The 22,164-nt window shown below is 43.0% G+C and overlaps 1 protein-coding gene across 3 annotated transcripts; it reads right to left on the bottom strand.

Annotated features, from left to right (window-relative positions):
• Nucleotides 1–4,936: 4,936 nt before the first annotated feature.
• On the bottom strand, nt 4,937–20,816 carry LOC127582907 (transcription factor Sp6-like). Of its 3 annotated transcripts, XM_052038553.1 has the most exons (3): nt 20,561–20,816; nt 10,968–12,171; nt 4,937–5,130 (listed from the first exon to the last, which is right to left on the bottom strand). In XM_052038553.1, the coding sequence occupies exon 2, from the start codon at nt 12,135–12,137 to the stop codon at nt 10,998–11,000; it is 1,140 nt and encodes a 379-aa protein (XP_051894513.1). In that variant the 5' UTR covers nt 12,138–12,171; nt 20,561–20,816; the 3' UTR covers nt 4,937–5,130; nt 10,968–10,997. The 3 variants fall into 3 exon arrangements, 2 of the variants coding, with proteins under 2 accessions (XP_051894513.1, XP_051894514.1); XR_007958183.1 differs by lacking the exon at nt 10,968–12,171; XM_052038554.1 differs by having other exon boundaries at nt 4,937–12,171; nt 20,740–20,805.
• Nucleotides 20,817–22,164: the final 1,348 nt, after the last annotated feature.

The raw sequence follows: 22,164 nt of genomic DNA, 5'->3' as shown, positions 1-22,164 counted from the left end.
ATCATCTGGTATGTTTCTCATTGCTGTTATTTGTTTTCTCAAGAAAGCTACATGATTAATAGTTGGTACTTACGCAGTCGTCAATATTGAAAGATATCCCAAGGGATTTTACAATAGTACACGCAGGCAAGAGTAAACTCTTGACTCAGAGAAGGAGATGCCAGAAAGATCGGTCAAAGGAGGTGGTTTTTGAGGGGGTTTGAAGGGTGGAGAGCTTGTTGGATGCAAGGAACAAGTTCCAGACCGTGGTGCCTAGCGGACTGAAGACATAACCACCAATGCATCCTACAGACAAACACAGGAAGAGATTAGTGAGGCAGATTTACTGGCGGCAGTGTTCCTATAGGAATGATTAGCATCCTTCCCATTTGACTGAGGGTGCTGTGTATCTTGTTTTTAAGAAAACACAGATGGTAGACAGTAGAAGGCTATAATTTAATCTCTGGGTTGAGGCAACATTCATAAATTGCTTAAAAACTGCTATCGTGGTTTCTGATGCCTCCAAAGTAAATTATAGCCTTTCCACTCATGTCTAACTCTCCATAATTCTATATTTAACCCTCTGAAAATGATATGATACAGAAGGTATTTATTGCTTTCTGGTACTGTCCATAAACAAAACCAAATGGAGTTTTTTTTCTGTCCGGATTATCTGTAAATGGAATAATATATCCAGTGAGTAATTTGATTGGTGACTGGGAAGCCCTTGATTCTTGACTTGCCAAAGAAAAACATGATGAGATTTTTTTTAATGATGGCTTCTCTCTGGCCAAAAGGGCAATGGAATTTTGGATTTATGTAGCTCCTTTATACTAGTAATACATTGAAACATAATCCATTAAAAACTGACATTGTGACAAAGGAGGATTCATAAGGATAGGTAATCAAATGTATGCTTAAGGGATGGTGAGATTTAGTAGAGAATGCCTGAGCTTGGGTCCCAGGCAGCTGAAGCTCAGGGGAAAAAGATATGGTGCAATGAAGCTTTTGATCAGGAGGTGGTGTCAGAGGTGAGGAGCAACAAGACCATGGAGGGATTAGAACAAGGAGATAAGAATTTTAACACTGAGGCATTTGGACCTGGGTGCCCACCTCCATAAGTGAGCACGGTGGGAAAGAAGGTGTGGAGCAAGATAGCTTACAGGCAAGCACAGCTTTGGATGTGCTTAAGTTTATTTGGAGAAAACAGTGCAGGAAATTCCTTTGTGAAGGAAAGTGAAACAGAGCAGATCAAACCCACTGAATTTCTGAGCGCCAGCCGGGCTACTAACTGAAAGTGATTTACAATCTGAAGAGCTGCCATAGGTTGCAAGCTGAGGATCAAAGAAGAGATGGAATAATGAACATAAGTTTGAATGTTGTATTGAATGCTTCTTAATATATATTCGTACAGGGGGAATAGTCATCGTTCAATGTGAAGGTTAGCAATCCATTCAGCAACATCAGGTAAGGCAGTGTGAATGGTTGTGATGCCCCCAGAAGTGGGTGTCTCAGGTCAGGAGATCAGTCTATGGGTGAAGGTCTAATCTGAGTGGCATAGTCACAGTTTGTACTTTGATCCTGCAATACGATGAGAGAGAGAGAAGGCAAAACTTCAGGTTCACGTTAATAAAATCATGCCATTATTTGATATTTAATTTACATTTGAGATTTTTGTGTAAGACTGGAGTGGTCAGCTCAAAACTAATCTATTTGATCCATTCTTCTGATTTGGCCAGTGCTGTTTGAGTTAGCATTTACTGCCCATCACCAATTACCCCTGAAAGAATTGTACCATTTCAGAGGGCAGGGAAGAGTCAATCACATCACTGGGGTCACACACAGGCCAGACCAGGTAAGGACAGCAGAATACCTTCCCTATAGGACAATGATGAACCAGACGGATTTATAACAATTCAGTAGTTTTATGTTCATCATTACTGACAGTTACTCATTAATGCATTGAACTTAAATTCCCCAGCTGCCTTGATGGGACTTGAGCTCAGGATGAGTAGTTTAGATCTCTGGATACTACCCATAACTCAATCATTCTGCTGTAGCCTTGCTAATAGGATTACCAAACACTGCAAGCATGACAGTGTGACTATTACTGCATTTGTATGAAATTGCCCTCAAGTCTCTTCAAGGTGGACTAAATTGTACTTGATACAGTCAACTCCCTGCACTCGTCCCATGGCCAGTCATTAGTGGTTCTGTGACCTGGGTGGGGCAGAGAGTCCGATGACCGCAACCTGATCACCTTGAATCAGAATTAGGTTTATTATCACTGACATATGTCGTGAAACTTGTTGTTTTGCCACAGTAGTACAAATTACTAACAGACATAAAAATTACCATAAGTAACAAAAATAAATAAATAGTGCAAAAGAGGAATTATGAGGTAGTGTTCATGAGTTCATGGACTGTTCAGAAATCTGAGGCGGAGGGGAAGAAGCTGTTCCTAAAACATTGAATGTTGGTCTTCAGGATCCTGTACCTCCTCCCCGATGGTAGAAACGTGAAGAGGGCATGTCCCGGATGGTGAGGGTCCTCAATGATAGATTCTGCTTTCTTGAGGCACCGCCTATTGAAGCAGGAGGGTTGTGCCCGTGATGGAGCTGGCTCAGTCTACAACCCTCTGCAGCCTCTTTCGATCCTGCACATTTGAGCCTCCGTACCAGGTGGTGATGCAACCAGTCAGAATGCTCTCCACCAAACATCTGTAGAAATTTGCAAGAGTCTTTGGTGACATACCAAATCTTCTCAACCTCCTAATGAAGTAGAGCTGCTGGCGTGCCTTCTTTGTGATTGCATCAATGTGTTGGGCCCAGGACAGATCCCCTGAGATGTTGACGCCCAGGAACTTGAAGCTGCTCACCCTTTCCACCTCAGACCCCTCAATGAATACTGGAGTGTGTTCTCCCGACTTCCCCTTTCTGAAGTCCACAATCAATTCCTTGGTCTTGCTGACGTTGACCTTGATGGCCTTTTGATGGCTCATGGGTGTAAAAGGCCTTCCTACAGACAGCTGAAAGAGATTTAACTATCTGAAAAATTGATGATTTAAAACAAGTAAAATAATAAATTTACTTAAAATGTGTTAATAAAAAAATAAGTTAAAACATTAAGATAAATTAAAGAAAGAGCCAAGCCAAAAAGGGTGGTAAAGAATGCATATGGCATGCTTGCCTTAGTTGGTAAGGTGTTGAGTATAAGAGTAATGAAATCATGCTGCAGTTGTGTGAAACTCAGTCAGACCACACTTGGAGTATTGTGTGCAGTTCGGGTCACCCACCCCCGCCCCCCCGCCCCCCCATTGGAATGATGTGGAGACTGTGGAAATGGTGCTAAAGAGGTTTACCAGGATGCTGCCTGGATTAGAGGGTCTGAGCTATAAGGAAAGTTGGACAAACTTGGGTAGTTCTCCCTAGAGCGTCGGAGGCTGAGGGGAGACCTGATAGAGGTTTTCTGAATTATGAGAGGCATAGATAGGGTAGACGTCAGAATCTTTTCCCCAGGGCAGAAATGTCAAATAAAAGAGAACATGCTTTTAAGGTTAAAGGGGTGAAGGCAATGTGAAGGGCAAGTTTTTTACGCAGAGTGTGGTAGGTGCCTGGAAGGGTTAGTAGTAGAAGCGGGTAATTTGGTGGAGTTTAAGAGGCTTTTAGGTAGACACATGAATGTGAAGGGAATGGAGGGATATGGATGATACACAGGAAGAGGGCATTTAATATAAATTGGCATCAAGATCGACACAACATCATGGGCTGAATGGTTTGTCCGGTGCTGTATTATTCCATGTACTGTTCTATCTTTAAAACCAATTACTACTGCATTTGCCCTTTTTAATCCGGTTGGTGATCCCATTCAAACGAATGAGCTGCACTGTATATTACAATCATAGCTGGAAAATGAGGCTGAAATGACGTGTGTGAAATGTATTTAGTCCCTTAGTTCAACATATGTAAGTTTCACCCCCAGACCAGGTGCCAAGTCCAGTGCCGGAGCAGGAGGCCAAAGTTCCAGTATCTAGTCGACAGTTTATTCCTGACTTCTGCATTGCAATGTGCAGGTGCAGAAACTTGGGTTAAGGTGACCTGCACACAGAAGTGGCTGGTAGCAGCATCATTCAGTCCGTTGATTAAACTCTCTCTTGAAATCATGGGCAAAGCAGCGAAATATTATCATGTTTGGTACTGATACTGAACAAAACAATTCAATCCATATATGGAAAAAAAGGAACATCCTTATACAAACAGCAGCTCTTTTGTTACAATGCCTCAATGTTTAGAAGTGTTGCTAAGAGACTACCTGCAAATTATAATTCGCTTGGAGACCTTTGTCTCAACGGATGTTACAGCTGCAGTGCTATAATGAATGGTTAGTGCTGCTCAAAACGCATACACGGGTCTAGCAATGCTCCTACTACGCAGTGAACATTTCTGTCATCCAGTTTCGGCTTTAAATGCCCCCAGGTCAGCCGTCATTTTGCTCCACCCAGTTGTCACTCCCAATTGTGTTTAAGTCATTCCAATTTGGAGATTTAGTGAAGGAGGTTGCTCTTTGGTGCGGAATTTTATGTTGCAATACTTCAGAGTAGAGACAAAACTGCTCTTTGTCATTGCAAATTTAGCTCCTTAGAACCAGCAGAGAGAGACCATTCATTAATTCAGTCAGGGGTGATTTTGAATCCAAGTTCTGATGTACTTGGGCAATGTGCAAAAAGTATGGTAGAACGCTAACGTTGAGTGATGAAGGAGTTCCATTGCTCAGAGTCAATTTCTCTCTCTCCATCTGTGCATTGTGTGCAATATTATAAAATTCACCCTGTTGAGAAATCACACCAGAGGCAGATGAAACATTTGAAAACAAAACTTTATTTCTTTTTATATCAACTATAAAGACAATGTTAATTAAATAAAAGGCACAGCATTAATTTTCTATTGTGTATGTATTTCACAGCATAAACTCCTGGAGAGCAGAAATTTGTCTTGTGTGCTGGTTCATCATGGGTGGAATTGTATGCAGTTCCCAATATTTGTTCCATTGCAGTCGGTGGACCTGAATATCAGGCACTGCAGATAATGGAAAGTTGATTCTATGCCATCTGTATAATGTCACCTCCCAAGTCGAATTTCTGCCCACCAGATTCTGTAAGGACATAAGGTCATAAGGGTTCAAAGGAACATTTTATTTTAACAAATGCTTCAATATTTGAACTACAGAGCAGGATTCTAGTATATTACACTCTTTGCACAAGATTTTTAGGGATGAATTTGTGATTCAACACAAATATAATAGTTATGTTAAAACATGGAAGTTATTTCTGATTGGTTGAGCACTAGTGTAACTGCCTCCCCCATGAGTTCTGCTTTGTTCCACCATTATTAAACATAACCACGTCTATAATATGGGTAATTATATCCAGCAACTGGAGTCGCTTTGAGGGGATATTGCACTGATCAACCAGTTTTTGAGGCACCCACCATATTCCTCTGAATAAAGGATTGTACTGATATGGGAGGGGATGGGAGGGGGAAAAGAGTGAAGGCTCCTGTGAAGCATAAGCATATCTTCAGCCTGATGGGCTGAATGGACTGGTCCTGTGCTTAACGTTCTAACATGCTCCATATATGGTTCAAATGAAACAAAATTGTTCTGTCTCATGAACATTTAAAACAACTCCTGGATTGTGATGTGCAAGAAAGGGTTTATGGTTACATGTTGACAAAAAGCGCTGGAATACACCACAGCTCCACCACTTCCATAAAGAGAAAGGCAGGCAACTGTTTCAAATCTGGATGAGAATGAAGATTTCAATGTTAACTTTTGCTTCTCTTTACAGAAACTAATGAACCTGTCTGTATTCCAGATTTTTTTTTTAATTTCTGTTTTTTTAAATATTTCTGGGTTTTTTTCAACATCTCATAGTAGACTATAGTAGTGGACACTTGACCTCACAATCTAACTCGTTATGGCCTTGCACCTTATTATCTACCTGCACTGCACTTTCTCTGTAGCTGTTACACTTAATTCTGCATTCTGTTATTGTTTTCCCTTGTACTATCTCAATGCACTGATGTAATGAAATGATCTGTATGGACGGCAAGTAAAACAAGTTTTTCACTGTACCTCGATACATGTGACAATAATAAACCAATTTAGTTTACCAATTAGGGTAATGTAGGTTAGCAGGAAATCTCTACCTATCATTTCTCAGGTACTATCTTCACCACCAAGACCGATCAGGGAACACTCATAAATGTTGGCCTTGCCAGTAAGCTCACATCCCAGGAGTGATTATTTTTAAAAATTAAGAAATACTGCAAGAGACACAAGCATCTGACCCAGGCACTGACAGGCCAGACCTTCAGGACCATGGGTATGACTGAGGAGTCCAAGGTTTAAGTTTGGGTTGCTGGAAGAAGGAAAACAAGTCAGTGTCATCAACAAGAGGGCTTTTAAGGGGCCGACTGTCTAAAGCTGTGAGGTGGCTACTAGAACCATGGCCAGTAGTTGGAGGAGTGGCCTACCTTCTCCCTATATGATTACTGGTCAATATTGTTCATTTGCCATTGCAGTTGTAACAAGTTCACCATCAGATTACCTCACAGCTGGCAACAACCGATATCTCTCAGCAATCACTACCACAAGTGAGTGAGCTCTCTCAAGTGAAGGAATCCAAGAAATGATAAGACAAGTGTAATAGTCTATTTATTCTAAGCATTACATCAAAAAGATAAATATCCATTATTTTTAATGTAAATATATCTTTTATTAAATATTTCAGTGTCTATCCCAGAAATCCAATACCTCTGAATGGATATTGATTACTTCCTAGCATCAATCAAACACTTTGTGCGACAGTTCACATTTTCTGGAGGGCAAGTTTTGTTATTTCATTCCCATGGGAGCTATTTCCATGGGAAGCAAACTATTAAAGTTACATTAATGTCCACAGAATAAAACAGAAGAATAGACAACATCTGAAAATGCATGTAAGAATGCAGTTTAAAAATTATCTGACAAAACTACTGATAACCATAACCTACGAGAAGTAATGATTTCTTTTAACAAAAAAAAATGTTTGTCTAAGATTGGCCTTGTTTCAAAGTCACCTTGCTTCTATGCCACATCACCCTCTGGTGTGTCAAAAGACAACAAGCAAACACTTTCTCACCTATTAATGCCTTGACACGTCGACACACTGTACACATGATGCTGACTATAAAAAAAGCTATTGGGACTACTGTAGTATACTTTGCAGCTTGCATGCTAGGTGATTATAGGCACACTACGTTACAACTAAAGTCACTGGTGTTTTACTTATTGCCATCCAACCACTGCCTGGAATGATAAATGAATCAATTTTCTTTCATATGTATAAAATAAATTTCAGCAGTGTAAAAAAACTCCCCTTTGGAAATATTCAAGATGTTTGATCAATCTCTTTGCAATACCTCCAGGCTGAATACCAATCCTTGCGAATGTTGTATTGATTATGACATGAATATTTCCTCAATTCAAAACACACATAAAGCTCCTTAAGAGGGCTAGAACATTTTGATAAAATTATTTGCACTTTTATAGCACCTAAACAAAACAAAACCTCTTGAAAAGTTGCACTGCGTGCACTGTTTTTGAAGTGCAGAAATTATTAAAATTCAATAAAACAAAGAACTGTACATTTGCTAATTTACAAAGAGGATGCCGCAGCAGCTATGGCAATTGTCCATAGCAGTTTCTGTGAACTATGTATTTTCTAGGGTACAAAGGCATGCTGCAGCACAGGTATGACAACTCCTCCATTGCAGCATGTCCCAGTCTCTCATGCAGTTTGTTCACAGAGACTATTGTCCTGTAGAAGTTAGCTTACTTTTGTAAATAAATCCTGTTCTCATGATCACGCTTAATCTCCAATCTCTGCGAATCTTTGTTCAGGTTGGCATTTTGAGGTTTGAGAGAAAACATCCTCACAAGGGCATGAAGAAGGAAACCTGTTTCATGAAATAAAAAGTCTTTGGCCAACTCTTTTCCCAACAGGGGACATTAAATTAATTAAAAGAGTAGACTTTTTAGTGGATCCCAGGGATAGAAACTAATGAAGAGAAAGTTAAGATATTGGAATGATTTTCATTGGGGCAAAGAAGCTTAAGGAGATTTAATACTGTATTTTTTTTCTTTATAAGGACAACCCTTTGTAGTGGATAGGAAGGGTAATTGGGAGTCATTAATGGGTAGTCATAAGTCAAAGCAGTCACTCAGTGAACAAGAGACACAGAAGACTGCAGATGCTGGAACCTGGAGCAACAAGTGAATTAGAGAACCTGATAGCAGGTTCTTTTTACACAGGGATGTTTGGTCATGTAATAGGTTGTCTCAGGGAATGATTGGGGCAGAAACTATAATGTTTCTTAGGACAATATTGGAATATGTTTGAAACGGGGAAAGACACCACAGGGCTCTGAAGAGACACAATCATATTGTGTGTCAAGGTTTATTCAAATGGAGTCTGTCATGGGAAAAGACTACCAGGTGAGCAGAGGAAAAAAATTCAAGGATGTATTCAAAGCCTTCTTGAAGAATTGCACCATTCCCATTGATTCCTTGGAATCTCCTGACCACAGCTGCTCAAAGTGAAGAAGGAGCATTATGATGTTATCGAAAACCTCATGCCCCTACTTTGGGAGCACATTGTAAGATACAGAAGACCACCTCACAAACTATCCACCCACCCACCCCATCACCTCCCACCTGCCCCATTGGTGGAAGAGTCCCACATTGGCTTCATCACCATCTCAAGATCTACAAAACTAGAGCACAAGCACACCGATTATGGAAAGTTAGTGAGAAAAGTAAATGAAGGGCAAAGAGAGAATGAGAAAACATGCAGTAAACAGGTAGTGAGCTGACAGGTAGTATCAATCAGGGACCAAAAACAAGACTTACTCATAGGGGACGGGCCACAGCGGAGGCACAAAGGAAGGGGATGATGCTGGACTTTCGGCAAAGAAAGATGTAGTTGTAATACTGGATAAATTTTAAAAATAGAAGTACTAGAACAGCTAATTATACTTAAAGTAGATAAATCACCTGGTCTAAATAGGATGCATCCAAGGTTGCTGAGAGAAGTAAGTGACAAAGTTATGAAACCATTGGCCATAATGTTCCAAGTATATGTAGGTGTGGAACTGGTACCTGAGGACTGGAGAATTATACAAAAACAGATGTAAGGGCATGCTTAGCAACTATTGTCCAGTCAGAACACTTTTAGCAGCAATAATCAGGGACGGATTCAGCAGTTACTTGGAATGGAGAAAGGCAGCACAGATTTATTAAAGGCAAATCAAGTTGCACTAACTTGATGATATTTTGATGAGATAACAGACAGCTTCAGTAAGGGAAATGGAGCTGATGTGGTGTATATGGAGTTTTAAAGGACAATTGATAAAGTACCAGGTCATAGGCTTGTCATCAAGACTAAGGGCCATGGAATAACGAGCAGTAATAGCATGGATAGAAAGTTGTCTAAGTTACAGGTAAAAGAGAGTAGTCGTGGACAATTGTTTTTTGATCAGTGAAGTATACAGTGGAGTTCCTTGGGGACTGGTAATAAGAGAACAGATTTTTTAATTTCTATTAATAGAACATAGAACAATACAGCACAGAACAGGCCCTTCGGCTCACAATGTTGTGCCGACATAGCTATTCCCTCCTGCCTACAGAGTGCCCATATCTCTCATTCATGGGCCCATCCAAGCCCTTCTTGAAAGCCCCCAATGAGTTTGCCTCCACCACCCTATCAAGCAACGTGTTCCAGGCATCTACCACTCCCTCAGTAAAAAACGTACCCCTCACATCTGTTCTGAACCTACCCCCTCTCACCTTAAATGCATGCCCTCTGGTATTGGATTGCTCAATAATGGGAAAAAGATGTTGCTTGTCCACCCTATCTATGCCCTTCATAATTTTATACACTTCCAACAACGTAATGAGTTGGACATGGAGGTATCGGGCACAATTTCCAAATTTGCAGATGACACAAAAGTTGGAAGTATGGTGAAATGCCTGTTCAGTAACAGACCAAAAGCATGTGGGCAGCTTGGCTGAACGGGCAGCTGGAATTTATCACAGAAAAATGTGGTATTGTATCTCCGCCGAAAGAGGGGCAGCATTAAATGAGAGTGCACAGTTCTAGAAGGAACAGAGCAACCTGGTGCTCTATGTTGAGTAAAATCATACAAAATCCTAACAGTGACATACAGTAACAAGAGCAAACTAGTCATGATGAGACGCTATAAAATACTGATATTCCCACATCTGGAATATTGTATCCAGGTCTAGGCACTATGTTTAAGGAAATTTGTAAAAGACTTAGGGAAGGTGCAGAAGAGATTTACTAGAATGATTCCAGAAATGAGGACTACTCAATCTGGAGAAGTTAGGGTTGTTCTCCTTCGAACAGTTGAGAGGATCTGATGGAGGTATTTAAATAACAAAGGATCTAGTCAGAGCAGCTAAAGACAAAGTGTTCCCATTGACAGAAGGGTCAAGAAGCACAGACTTAGGATATCTGGCAAAATAAAAACAAAGGTGACATGAGAAGGAACAATTTTTTGGGCAACAAGAGGTAAAATCTGAAATGCACTGTGAGGACAGATTCAATTGTGGTGCTCAAAAAGGAACTGGAATAAGTACTTGAAAGGGGAAGGAGAGGCTTTGAAGAGGGTCAGGGGAGCAGGACCAACTGGATTGCACAGGCATGATGGACTGCTTGGCCTCCTTCCATGCCAAAACTTTTCTCTGGTTGTCAGTTCTGTAAGTAAAGTAAAATAGATTTTCACCACATCTTTTAGTGCTCATTTAATAACTCAAAAACCATTGGAGAAGTGTAACCTTTTCTGGGAATGCTGAATTTCCTTCAGAGACTATACAATAATATACAGCGCTTAGCAAGTGCAACTATTTCACATACTAACAATACATACACTTTACAATGAAAGCACACTTGCAAGGTCTCAGTTTTGCTGCCTATCAGCAACTGAGAGTCCATCGCTGACTCCCTTCCCCTCACAATCTCTCTGCATGCTTCCCGGGGACTGGGGCGGCCCAGGTAGCGAGATACACTTGCTGCCCTCTCTGGCCGTCTCTTTGGTGCCTGCCTGGCTGGCCTCTCCGTGTGTCTTCATGTGCTTGGTGAGGTGGTCGGTCCTCATGAAGACCCGGTTACAGATGGGGCAGAGGAACCTCTTGGAGCCCGTGTGGGTCTGCAGGTGACGCTGGAGCTCGTCGGAGCGGGTGAAACGTTTGCCGCAGAAGAGCCAGTTGCAGACAAAAGGCCGGTCTCCGCTGTGCCACCTTAGGTGGGCCTTGAGGTGAGAGGTCTTTACATATGCCTTCCCGCAACCAGGGATGTGGCAATTGTGCAGGACTTTCTTCTTGTTGCTGCCGTCCGCTGATGTCCCTAGTCTCTCAGCCTCTAGGCAGTTGGGACAACGGCAGTTCCCCTGACCCGAGCTTCGAGACAATGACCTTCTGGCGCTCTTTGGTCGAGAGGCTCCATCCAGTGTCTGGTTCAAGACCAGGGGCTCCTGGACGGGCTCGGCTTGCTTATATCCATCTTGGTTGATCATAACTTGGTTGGGCTGCAAGAGGTGAGTTGGAGGGCCACAGATCTGGTGCTCAGACCCATAGTTGCCCAGAGGGGGCTGCAAACCGCCTGGATGGGCCGAGCTTTGAAGACCAGCCGGTGCATTCTGCAGGTCCATCCAGCTCGATCCAGGATGTAAGTCCCACCAAGTGGCTGAGAGACCCCCGTCTTCAGCAGGACCACTTTGATGAGAGGGTCTAAACCAGGAGTCGTGATAGTGAGCCATGTCAACACGTGGGTGCAAGGGGTTGGAAAAGTATTCAACCGTTGACTGGAGGTTGGGTTTGAACTGACCACAATCCTGAGTCTTTAAGCTTGGGCCATTGAGCAAGGCATACTTGTTATTAAAGGAAAAGTTGGGAGCTGTGTTTGAGGGGCTGAATGCACTGCTTCCAGATGTGGCTATACCCAAATTCTTGGGAAGGGCCGCTGATTTCCAAGAGTTGAAGCCGGAAGTTAGAGGCGAGGCCGGTTGTTCCCCGATGCTACTCCATGTGGCAGTTTGCATTGCCGAGGTGATCTCCACCCGGAGCCGAAGCCGACTGCAAAAGAAAGGAGATGTTAACCGGGGGTAAAGGATGATTCTTTATGAGCCGGAGAGGAAGAAAACAAGGCAAGCTTGTCATTAAATTTGTTAAATTTATAATAGCACACCAGTTAATCAATGAAATTGCAGACTTGTCACAGAAAGAATGTGGCTCTTTTGCAACTCTTTGCAGCTGCATGTCACTGACAAGATAAATAAGATACATCACCATAGTGTTGAAGGAACTTTAGAAGGATTTGTGTTAAACATGTAGAGGGTCATAGAGTCATGGAATCAAACTGCATGGAAACAGGTCCTTTGCCCACTGAGTCAAAGTCGAAAAGTCAAAGTCAAGTTTATTGTCATATGCACAAGTACATGTACGGTATGGCACGGTGGTGTAGCGGTTAGCATAACAGCACCAGCGACCCAGGTTCAATTCCCGCCGTTGTCTGTAAGGAGTTTGTACGTTCTCCCCGTGTCTGCGTGGGTTTCCTCCAGATGCTCCGGTTTCCTCACATTCCAAAGACGTACGGGTTAGGAGCTGTGGGCATGCTATGTTGGCACTGGAAGAGTGGTGACATTTGCAGTCTGCCCCCAGCACATTCTCAGTAATGCAAAAAGATGCATTTCACTGTGTGTTTCGATGGACATGTGACTAATAAATAACATCGTGTCTTATGTATGCACAGGTGCAATGAAAAACTTACTTGCAGCAGCATCACAGGCACTTGGCAAGAAATACAGAACATTCACAAGAAAAACAAATTAACAATACAAATTATACAAAACTATACAAGAAAGAGCACAGTTAGAACAAAAAAAAAGTCCATTGTAGTGCAAAGTAGTCAAAGTGGTCGTAGTGTTGCTATACTGAGGTGGTGACTAGGGTTGTGCTGGGTGGTTCAAGAACCAAGATGCTGAAGGGAAGCAGCTGTTCTTGAACCTGGTGGTGTGGGACTTCAAGCTCTTGTACCTCCTGCCCGATGGTAGCAATGAGAAGATGGTGTGGCCCAGGTGGTGGGTGTCTTTGATGATAGATGTTGCCTTATTGAGGCAGTACCTCATGTAGATACTCCCGATGGTGGGAAGGGATGTGCCCGTGATGTATTGGGCTGAGTCCACTACTCTCTGCAGCTTCTTATTTTCCTGCACATTTGAATTGCCGTACCGGACCGTGATGCAACCAGTCAGTGCAACCATCAAGCACTCACCGTCAGTAATCCTACACTAATCCTATTTTATTTGCCTCAAATCCTCATCAACTCACCCCAGATTCTACCGCTTTCCTACGCTAGGGGCAATTAGCCTACCAGTCAACATTTCTTTGGGATGTGGGAAGAAACTAGAACACCCAGGGGAAAGCAATGATTGCTAACAATCCAGACCAAGTAAAAAATGAAATTAAAATCAGAGCTATGTTTAATTCTTTCACTAGATGTCAGAGTTTTTGACAAAGCAATATTCATTGTCCATTTCTAAATACCCTTGAAATGGCTTGCTGGGCCACTTCACAGGGCATTTGAAAATCAACCACTTAGCAATGGGCCAGAGGTTACTATTAGACAGGATAAGGATGGTAACTGATAAATGGTGCACCTTTTGGTATTGGTATTGCTTTATTATTGTCACATGTACTGAGATACAGTGAAAATCTTTTGTTTGTGTGCCATCCCATACATAACTACACTGAGGTAATAAAAAGAAGAACAGAATGCAGAATATAGTGGAGACACAAGAGACTGCAGATGCTGGAAACCTGGAGCAACACACAAAGGAGCTGGAGGAACTTAGTGGGTCAGGCAGCACTTATGGAGGGAAATGGACAGTTGACATTTCAGTTGAGACCCTTTATCAAGACTGGAAAGAAAGAGGGGAGGTAGCCAATATAAAAATGGTGGGGAAGATGGATTCACATGTGAAGTACTGCCTCACCTCGAAGGATTGTTTAGGGCCCTGAGTGGTGGTGAGGGAAGAGGTGTAGGGGCACGTGTAACAAGATGGACGCACATGTGAAGGACTGGCTACCTCCCCTCTTTCTTTCCAGTCTTGATGAAGGGTCTCAACCAAAACATCAACTGTCCATTTCCCTCCATAGATGCTGCCTGACTCGCTGAGTTCCACACTTCTGGTGCCAACACACATGCCCACAACTTCCTAACTCGTAGGTCTTTGGAATGTGGGAGGAAACTGGAGAACCCGGAGGAAACCAACACAGACATGGGGAGAACGTACAAACTCCTTACAGACAGCGGCAGGAATTGAACCTGGGTCGCCGGCACTGTAATAGCGTTACGCTAACTGCTACACTACTGTGCATGCCCCACACTACCATTCATGGTCACTATTGTTGGTGCTAGCTTTTTATTTCAGATTTATTTCCAGTTTTTCTGCTGGCATTTGAATTTATGGTCTTGGGTTACTAGTCCAAACATCTGGATTGTCCACTCAAGTTACAAAACCACTGCATAACCATATCAACGTCTACCTGATCCTACGAATTAAAGTCACCTGATTCAACATCTGACTTGAAGGAATCTTGGATTTCCCAGCAAACTATTCAGGAGTTGTGTTAAGTCAAGATTAATTTGAAAAAAAGCAAGTCCTTAAATCTAGGCTTCTCCGCAAACTGCTCGACCTAAGTTTAGCTCATGTTTCACTCCCCCACCCCACTGACTGACATAACAAGGGGTATCCATTCACTAGTAGAAAAGGCTCGATGTCACAGCAGGGCTTTAAACATCATTCGAGAACCAGCTCACCCTGCTCACTACCTTTTTAAACTACTCCCCTCTGGTAGGTGATACAGGACAATACATGCACACACTACAAGACTGAAACACAGCTTTTTTCCCAAAGCTGTTAAATTGTTGAACATGGACTGACACCTCTTATACGTACATATTACACATACTATGTCTTCCCCCCCTTTACTGGCTGGACTCATCATGGTGTTATTTAATATATTGATATTAATATGCTGCTGATTATCATTAATATTATTCTCATGGTTCATTTGCACGCTGCCTTTTTATATTTTTTATACTTTATATTTGTGTAAGTATGTTTATTTTATTTTATAGTTATAATTGCTCTTATCAATTTACTGTTTTGGTTTTTATTAGGCAAGGGAGTGCCATCGTAATCTCGTTGTGTTGTTGTTGCAACAGTACAATGACAAATAAAGAAATAAAGAATAAAGAAAGAATGAATCCATGAAATTAGAGGAAAGAGGCAAATAGGAGGGAAATAATTGTTAGTAGTTAGACAGAAGTAAAAACACAACATGCTGGAAACATTCAGCAGGTCAGGCAGCATCTGCGGAAAGAGGAACAGACTTTTATGTCAGATTTCCAGCTTCTGTGGAGTTTTGGTTTTTAGTTGGTAGTAATTGTACAGCTTATTTCAAAAAAAATCGTAAACATAAATCACCCCATCAATCTCAATTCAGTCTCTGTGTTCTAGGCTACCAAGCAGGAACTAAATTGTGTAGCGTATTCCAGACTCTTTTGCTATTTCCTGGAGTTTAGTCTTTCTTGGAGCTGACCATCTCTTTTTTTTATATCCCCTGACAACATAAAAGGGGGGCTTGTCAGTGTATTACATCCATGTCACCTCATAGAACCACCCCTTTCCTCCACTGGTCTATCGTCCCCCATTCCCACAAACTCCTGCAAGATCCTACCCACACCCTGCATTTTCACAGCGGTCAATGACCTCACCAACCCGCACGCCCTTGGGGTGTGAGAGGAAGACTGGAGCAGCCGGGGAAACCCACACAGCCACAGGGAGAACGTGTGAACTTCATGACACTAGAGCTCACATCAGGTTTAAGGAGAATGATCGGCACATCGCCCTCGACAACAGGGTCTCAGGATCAAGTTTTATGATTCAATTCTTCCTCATGGCGATCAGCAAAATCAACCTTTGTTAAAGCTGATTCGTCACACGCACATCTGAATAAGAAGCGGGACATCCAAAATACTTCCAGTGTCTGACCTCCAGCTTCTAATCTCTCCTGAACACTTCCTAGTTTCTGTCCACTTGGCCAAGACCGCGAAGGCGTCGGTTCATCTGAATGGTGACCTTCTGCACCTACCCCAGTTTAACCCCGCTCACCCCGTCCCACCGCCGCCAGCTCTCGCCGCACCGACTCCCGCTGCATCCCGATCATTCCCAAAGATGAGGAAAAATTCCTTAGCCTTGGCTACTTCTTCAAGGTTTGCAGCCTCCCTCCGGGCATCACAGAACTGCCACAACATCAATGTGCATGGTGCCCAGCTTTGCAGAGACTCTGTTACTGAAGGAAGAGATATCCAGGTACCATTCGTTTTATGCGCAGTCGTTCCAGCGGTCTAAATCCTTCACGACCGTTCATCAGCAAAAATCTATTTTAGGGGGAAACTGGGATTGGGCATCAGGTTGGGTAACGAGTAGAGCCGCTGCCTCTGTAGCTCCAGTAGACCCGGGTTCAATCCTGACCTTGGGTGCTGTCTGTTCACGTTCTCCCTGTGTCAGTGCAGGTCCCCTCGGGGCGCTCCGGCTCCCTCCCACACCACAAAAACGTGCGGTTTGATGGTTGTAAATTGCCCCGAGTTCGTAGTCAATCTGAGGAGAGTTTTATGGGATTGTTAGGAAGGGTGAATAGAATTGGGGTGATGTTCCGCGTGAAAGGTCTGATTCCCTATCAATGACTCTTAGGACAGTACAGCACAGGAACAGGCCCTTCGGCCCACGATTTTGCGCCGAACTAATTCAACTAGTAATTAAACACCTATCTAAACTAATCCCTTCTGCCTACACAAGGTCCATATCCCTCCACTCTCTGCACATTCATGTGCCTGTCTAAGAGCCTCTTAAACGCCTCTATGGTGTTTGCTTCCGCCACCACCGCAGGCACCCACCACTCTCTGTGTAAATAAATGCCCCGCACATCTCCTTTCAGATTACCCCCTCTCACCTTAAATGCATGCCCTCTAGTATCGGACACTTCGACCCTGGGAAAAAAGTTACCGGCTGTATACCCTCATAATCTTATAGACTTCTGTCAGGTGTCCCCTCAGCCTCCGCCGCTCCAGAGAAAACAACCCTAGTTTGTCCAACCTCTCCTTATAGCACATGCCCTCTAATCAAGGCAGCATCCTAGTAAACCTCTTCTGCACACTCTCCAAAGCCTCCACATAATGGGGCGACCAGAATTGAATGTAACACTCCAGATGCTACCTAACCAGAGTTTCATTAAGCTGCAATATAGCTCTTATGCAACTTTATCCCAGATCTTTGCGCACAAAACGAGAATATAAACTGCATGAGATATCGGAAGGAAGAGCCGTACGTATCTTTCCTCCAGTTCACGCCATTGTGAACGAGTAGCCAGGTTACAGATGGATCTTTTTAATCTTTTAGCTGTTTACTAATGATGCAGAATTTCGTCAAAGCCGTTTACTAGGGATGTGAGATGATTGCATGTTGATCGGTGTGGGATACAACTAACGTGTTTTCACCATGTGGTGACTCTGAAGGATGGCATTAATTTTACAGACGCCAGTTTCTTTCAACGAAAGTTACAGAATTGTTTGATTGGTTGCCAACGATAACCAGGCGTTACAAGAAAACTACTTCAAATGGCCAGAAACAAATTAATTTCCATCAACTCGTCCCCAATATTCTATCCTATCAATGTACCTTTGACATTTTATTGCTATTTTATCTTGAGAAATACGAACAGAATGCAGCGCTTCATTGTTATGTGCTGGCAATCTGAAAATTAATTTTCATATCTCAGCAGGTCAGGCAGCATCTATGGAGGGAAATGAACAGCGGACGCTTCTGGCTTCTGCCCTCTTCCTTTCCAGTTCAGATGAAGGGTCTCGGCCCAAAACGTCGACTGTTCGTTTCCCTCCATAGATGCTGCCTGACCTGCTGAGTTCCTCCAGCACTTTGTGTGTGTTGCTCCAGATTCCTGAATCTGCAGAATCTCTTGTGTCTCAGTTTTCGTATCTTGCCCATTGAAAATCTACAAAACTTGATTACTAGCCTTTGCACTTAACTTTGCACCGCAGGCCAGTAGGGGCGAGATTTATATTTAGGAAGTTTTTTGTGTATTTTTCCCCACACAAGATTCTAACTGTTAATATTTGAATTTATTTTACTTTAAACGCGGCTAGAAAGAAACAAAAAATATTGATAATGAAATATCTTAAAGAGAAAAATAGAATTTATGACTAATCTTCCTTATTCACCTCCTCACTTCAAATGTAACTAATGATTTTCTAGTCCAAACTCTTTGAGACACATTTCGACGGGTGAAGAGGACGATTGATTATAGGTTGTTTGTCTCAAGAAAAGTAGAATTTAACCATAACGCAAAAATACCAGACATTGCGTCTGATCGTAGGTATTAATTTATGGCCATACGTTTGACCCGTTTGTGTTTCAGCTTCCCGAACCACTCTGAGCCTTCGCTGTGAAGGGCAAAACAGAGTCCAAGGTTCATTCAAAACCTTATTAGTTTAATTTGTCACAATATCGAAGATTTCAATTAGGATCATTATATAAGAAGTACACGATTCGTCTCACAAGGGTCCGAGAGATGAGAACTCAGCCGATTGACCAACGGTGACAGAATTTTTTACAAGTCTTCGCCCGCGGCGATAACTTAAAACTTAATACACATTTCAAAATTCAACCAAGGTACATTTTCTCTATTAATCGCATTGAGGGGCAATTCCAGATTATCAACCAATCGTTTTATTCTTTCTCTAATCCTACATTGCACAAAAGAAAAACGAGTATACTATACACATATACACAGTGGCTGGTATTTAGCAGCCGAGATTTACAAACTGATGAGTTGTAAAACCCAAGCTAAGCGTTGCCTCATCGTTATTTCCTGTTAGTTTCAAGACCGCGGGTGTCCCATAGCCCGATAGAATTCCGAGTAACAATAAAAACCCTCACAAAACAATTTTGTCCTTTTTTCGGTAACTTAAATGCGGATTTTTACTCTGGTTCAGGAAACCGCCCTGTCTGGAAATCGGTATTAATTTATATCATGAATACGTATGACTGAAACCTATACTCTAATACCACCTGTTTTTATTTCCGCATGTGTTTAAGTTAGCGGAGATAAATATTTTGAAAATCTTACTGTCCAAGTTTTCCCAAGAACTATATAAAAATATATTTAAAAAAAACTGCTGGAGGAACCCAGCGGGTCAGGCAGCGTACAGTCGACAGTTCGGGTCGAAACTCATTTTGACTGTCCATTTCCCTCCACAGATGCTGCCTGACCCGCAGAGTTCCTCCTGCAGTTTGCTTTTTGCTTCAGATCCTCTTGTGTCTCCAACAATAAAATAAAATGTTGTGATTAGTGAATTACCAGATAATATTCGCGTGTCAATAAACTAGGGCATCATACTGACAGAGGAAAGGCTTGATTGAATCACGCACACAGACACGATCCATGTTATATTCGCAGCCCTTTGCTGCTCCAGCGACAAACCCAAATTAGCCCTGGGTTGCATAATGAGTTGGCAGATCTCACTACGTTTCCAAAAGTTCAGATAAAAGGTCAACATCTGAAACGGCCTGTTAACGCTTCATCTCCTGACCTGTCCATTTCCTGTTTTAGGTTCAATTGTTTACGGCGTTACATCAGCAACGATCCTGGCTTTATAAAATAATGAAAGGCATAGATAAGGTGAATGGCCCCAGGGTAGGGGAGTCCAAAACTGGACGGCATTGGTTTAAAGTGCGGGGGGGGGGGGGGGGGGGAAATTCAAAGGGACCTGAGGGGCAAGTTTTTCACAGAGGTGGTCGGTTTAGGGAACAAGCTGCCGGAGGAAGCTGCAGAGGTGGTTACAATAACGACATTTAACATTTCAACAGCTACATGGATAGGAAAGGTTCAGAGGGATATGGGGTAAACCCAGGCAAATGGGACTAGCTCGGGTAAACACCTCGGTCGGTATGGACTCTCGACTTCCAACACCGTGCTTCTGTGAATGGCCAGCGCATTGCGTTGTTCCCCCGAGGCAGTGAAAGAGGCTACAGAAATGCAAAGCTTTCATTTTGTTTTAGGTTAAAGTAATTGTGTATCAAACCCTGTCCGCGAGATATGAGGTAGAAATCAACCAGGTTCCCTGCACTGACTGTGGCGCTATTGGAACGCGAGGGCGTGGATATTGACTACAGCAACAAAGAAACATTTCTCTCTTTAAACCATCTCCTCCCGGGTCCCACTGGCCAGAGGAATGGGCTACTTGGGAAGGGTCCGGGTGGGGATGTTATCGTATCCCAGCGCCCGTCCTTGCCCTGGGGAAGAGGCGCGGGATTCACTGTGTTCTCGCCGACGACAGAAGTCCCAGTCCCGGCCGGGAGCACTGTGCAAAGTTCTCACCTACCTGCTCTGTCGCCGGCGAAGTAAATTTCCGATTACCCTCTCTCCGTGAACGCACAGAGGGTTGATGTCCGACAGCCGCGCGGAGTGTTGAGCTAACAGGAGCAAACCCTTCTCCCGAGGCGACGGGGCTTTTCAGAGACGCCGATTTCCACAAGGGGTTAGTTCATGGATCGTATTTACCCTGGGGCCGGAGAAGCGGCGGGTTACCGGTGACCGTGGGCGCACTGGACACAGGCAGTTCCGAACTGCCCCCCGCACCTTTCCCTCTTCCTTCTGCACTGGCTGTGTTTGACGAGTTGCTCTTTTTACTGAGCATCGGGCGCTGGCCCCTCCCAATCAATGACTCAACACCAAAGTGCAACCTCGGAGAAACAAGAAACCGCAGCCAAACGAAATCTCCAACTGACACTCCTGACGCTTCTGTCAACCGGGAGGTGGACGTGTGTACAACGTTCATTTTAATACAACCATAGAACCGCGAAAGCCAGCCCCTTAATAGAACATTTTATTAATCCAGTCCAGATGAAAGGTTTAGCTAAAGATGAATTCTTGATCTCCTAATCTACCTGGCCCTTGCTGTGTATTTATTTACCTGCACTGCACTTTCTCTGTGACTGTAACACTATATTCTGTATTCTGTTTTTCTTTTACTACCTCGATGTATGGAATGATCTGCCTGCATGGCACGCAAATAAAAGCTTTTCACTGTGGACTCTATATCTGTTGCACATCAATGCACTGTGTAATGAATTGATCTGTATGAACGGTATGCAAGACAAGTTTTTCACTGTACCTCGGTACATGTGACAATAATAAACCAATTCTAATTCCACTATACATATGACGATAATAAGCCAGTGTTACCCGAAATGTGGACTGTCCATCTCCCTCCACAGATGCTGCCTGACCCGCTGAGTCCCTCCAGCTCCTTGTTTGTTGCTCCAGAGTCCAACATCCGCAATTCCCGCGTCTCCACGAATCCATCAATTCGGATTCTGTATTTTCTCAGTTTGGATTCCGTATCCATCAATTTTGGATTTCCCTTGTGTTCTGTACACTGCATCTGTCTTTAGCAATCTTATACACTGCTGACGGATCTGATGTCAATTCAAAGCTTTTGCTGGCCTTTCTTTTCACAAATAACATCAACAGATGCTGTTCAAAGTTATTCACTTAACAACCAAGGACCTTGCATCAATTTGAGGGACCCCCACGGGCATCACCTCGGTATAATGATTTGTTTATAGCATCGAGTACATTCCACGATCCGCTAAACCAGGGCGAGGATGCGTGAAATTTGAGCAGAGATTTGAATGCGCGTGGATCGGTACACGGCATCTTCCTGAACTGTCCCAACACACCGGAGACGGACTGAGTGGGGTGGTCAGAAGGGGATGATTCTCCGGACCCCAGCGGAATACTGCCGTGAATTTAGGGACAGAAATTCAGACTACAAACGAGATTTCGTTAACTTTTTTTATAGAAGGTTAATTAGGAGAAATGGTTTCAGGACCGAACTAAAGGTAACGTTTGTAATTCATTCAATGTCTGAACATATTACACGAAAATATCTACAACTTGAAGCTGTGCACAAGGGTTTCTGGT

This window comes from Pristis pectinata, chromosome 25 (genome assembly GCF_009764475.1).
Source record: "Pristis pectinata isolate sPriPec2 chromosome 25, sPriPec2.1.pri, whole genome shotgun sequence".
In the NCBI taxonomy this organism is placed as follows: domain Eukaryota; kingdom Metazoa; phylum Chordata; class Chondrichthyes; order Rhinopristiformes; family Pristidae; genus Pristis; species Pristis pectinata.
The sequence above is the reverse complement of the archived record's forward strand: the minus strand, read 5'-3'. Positions and strand labels throughout refer to the sequence as shown.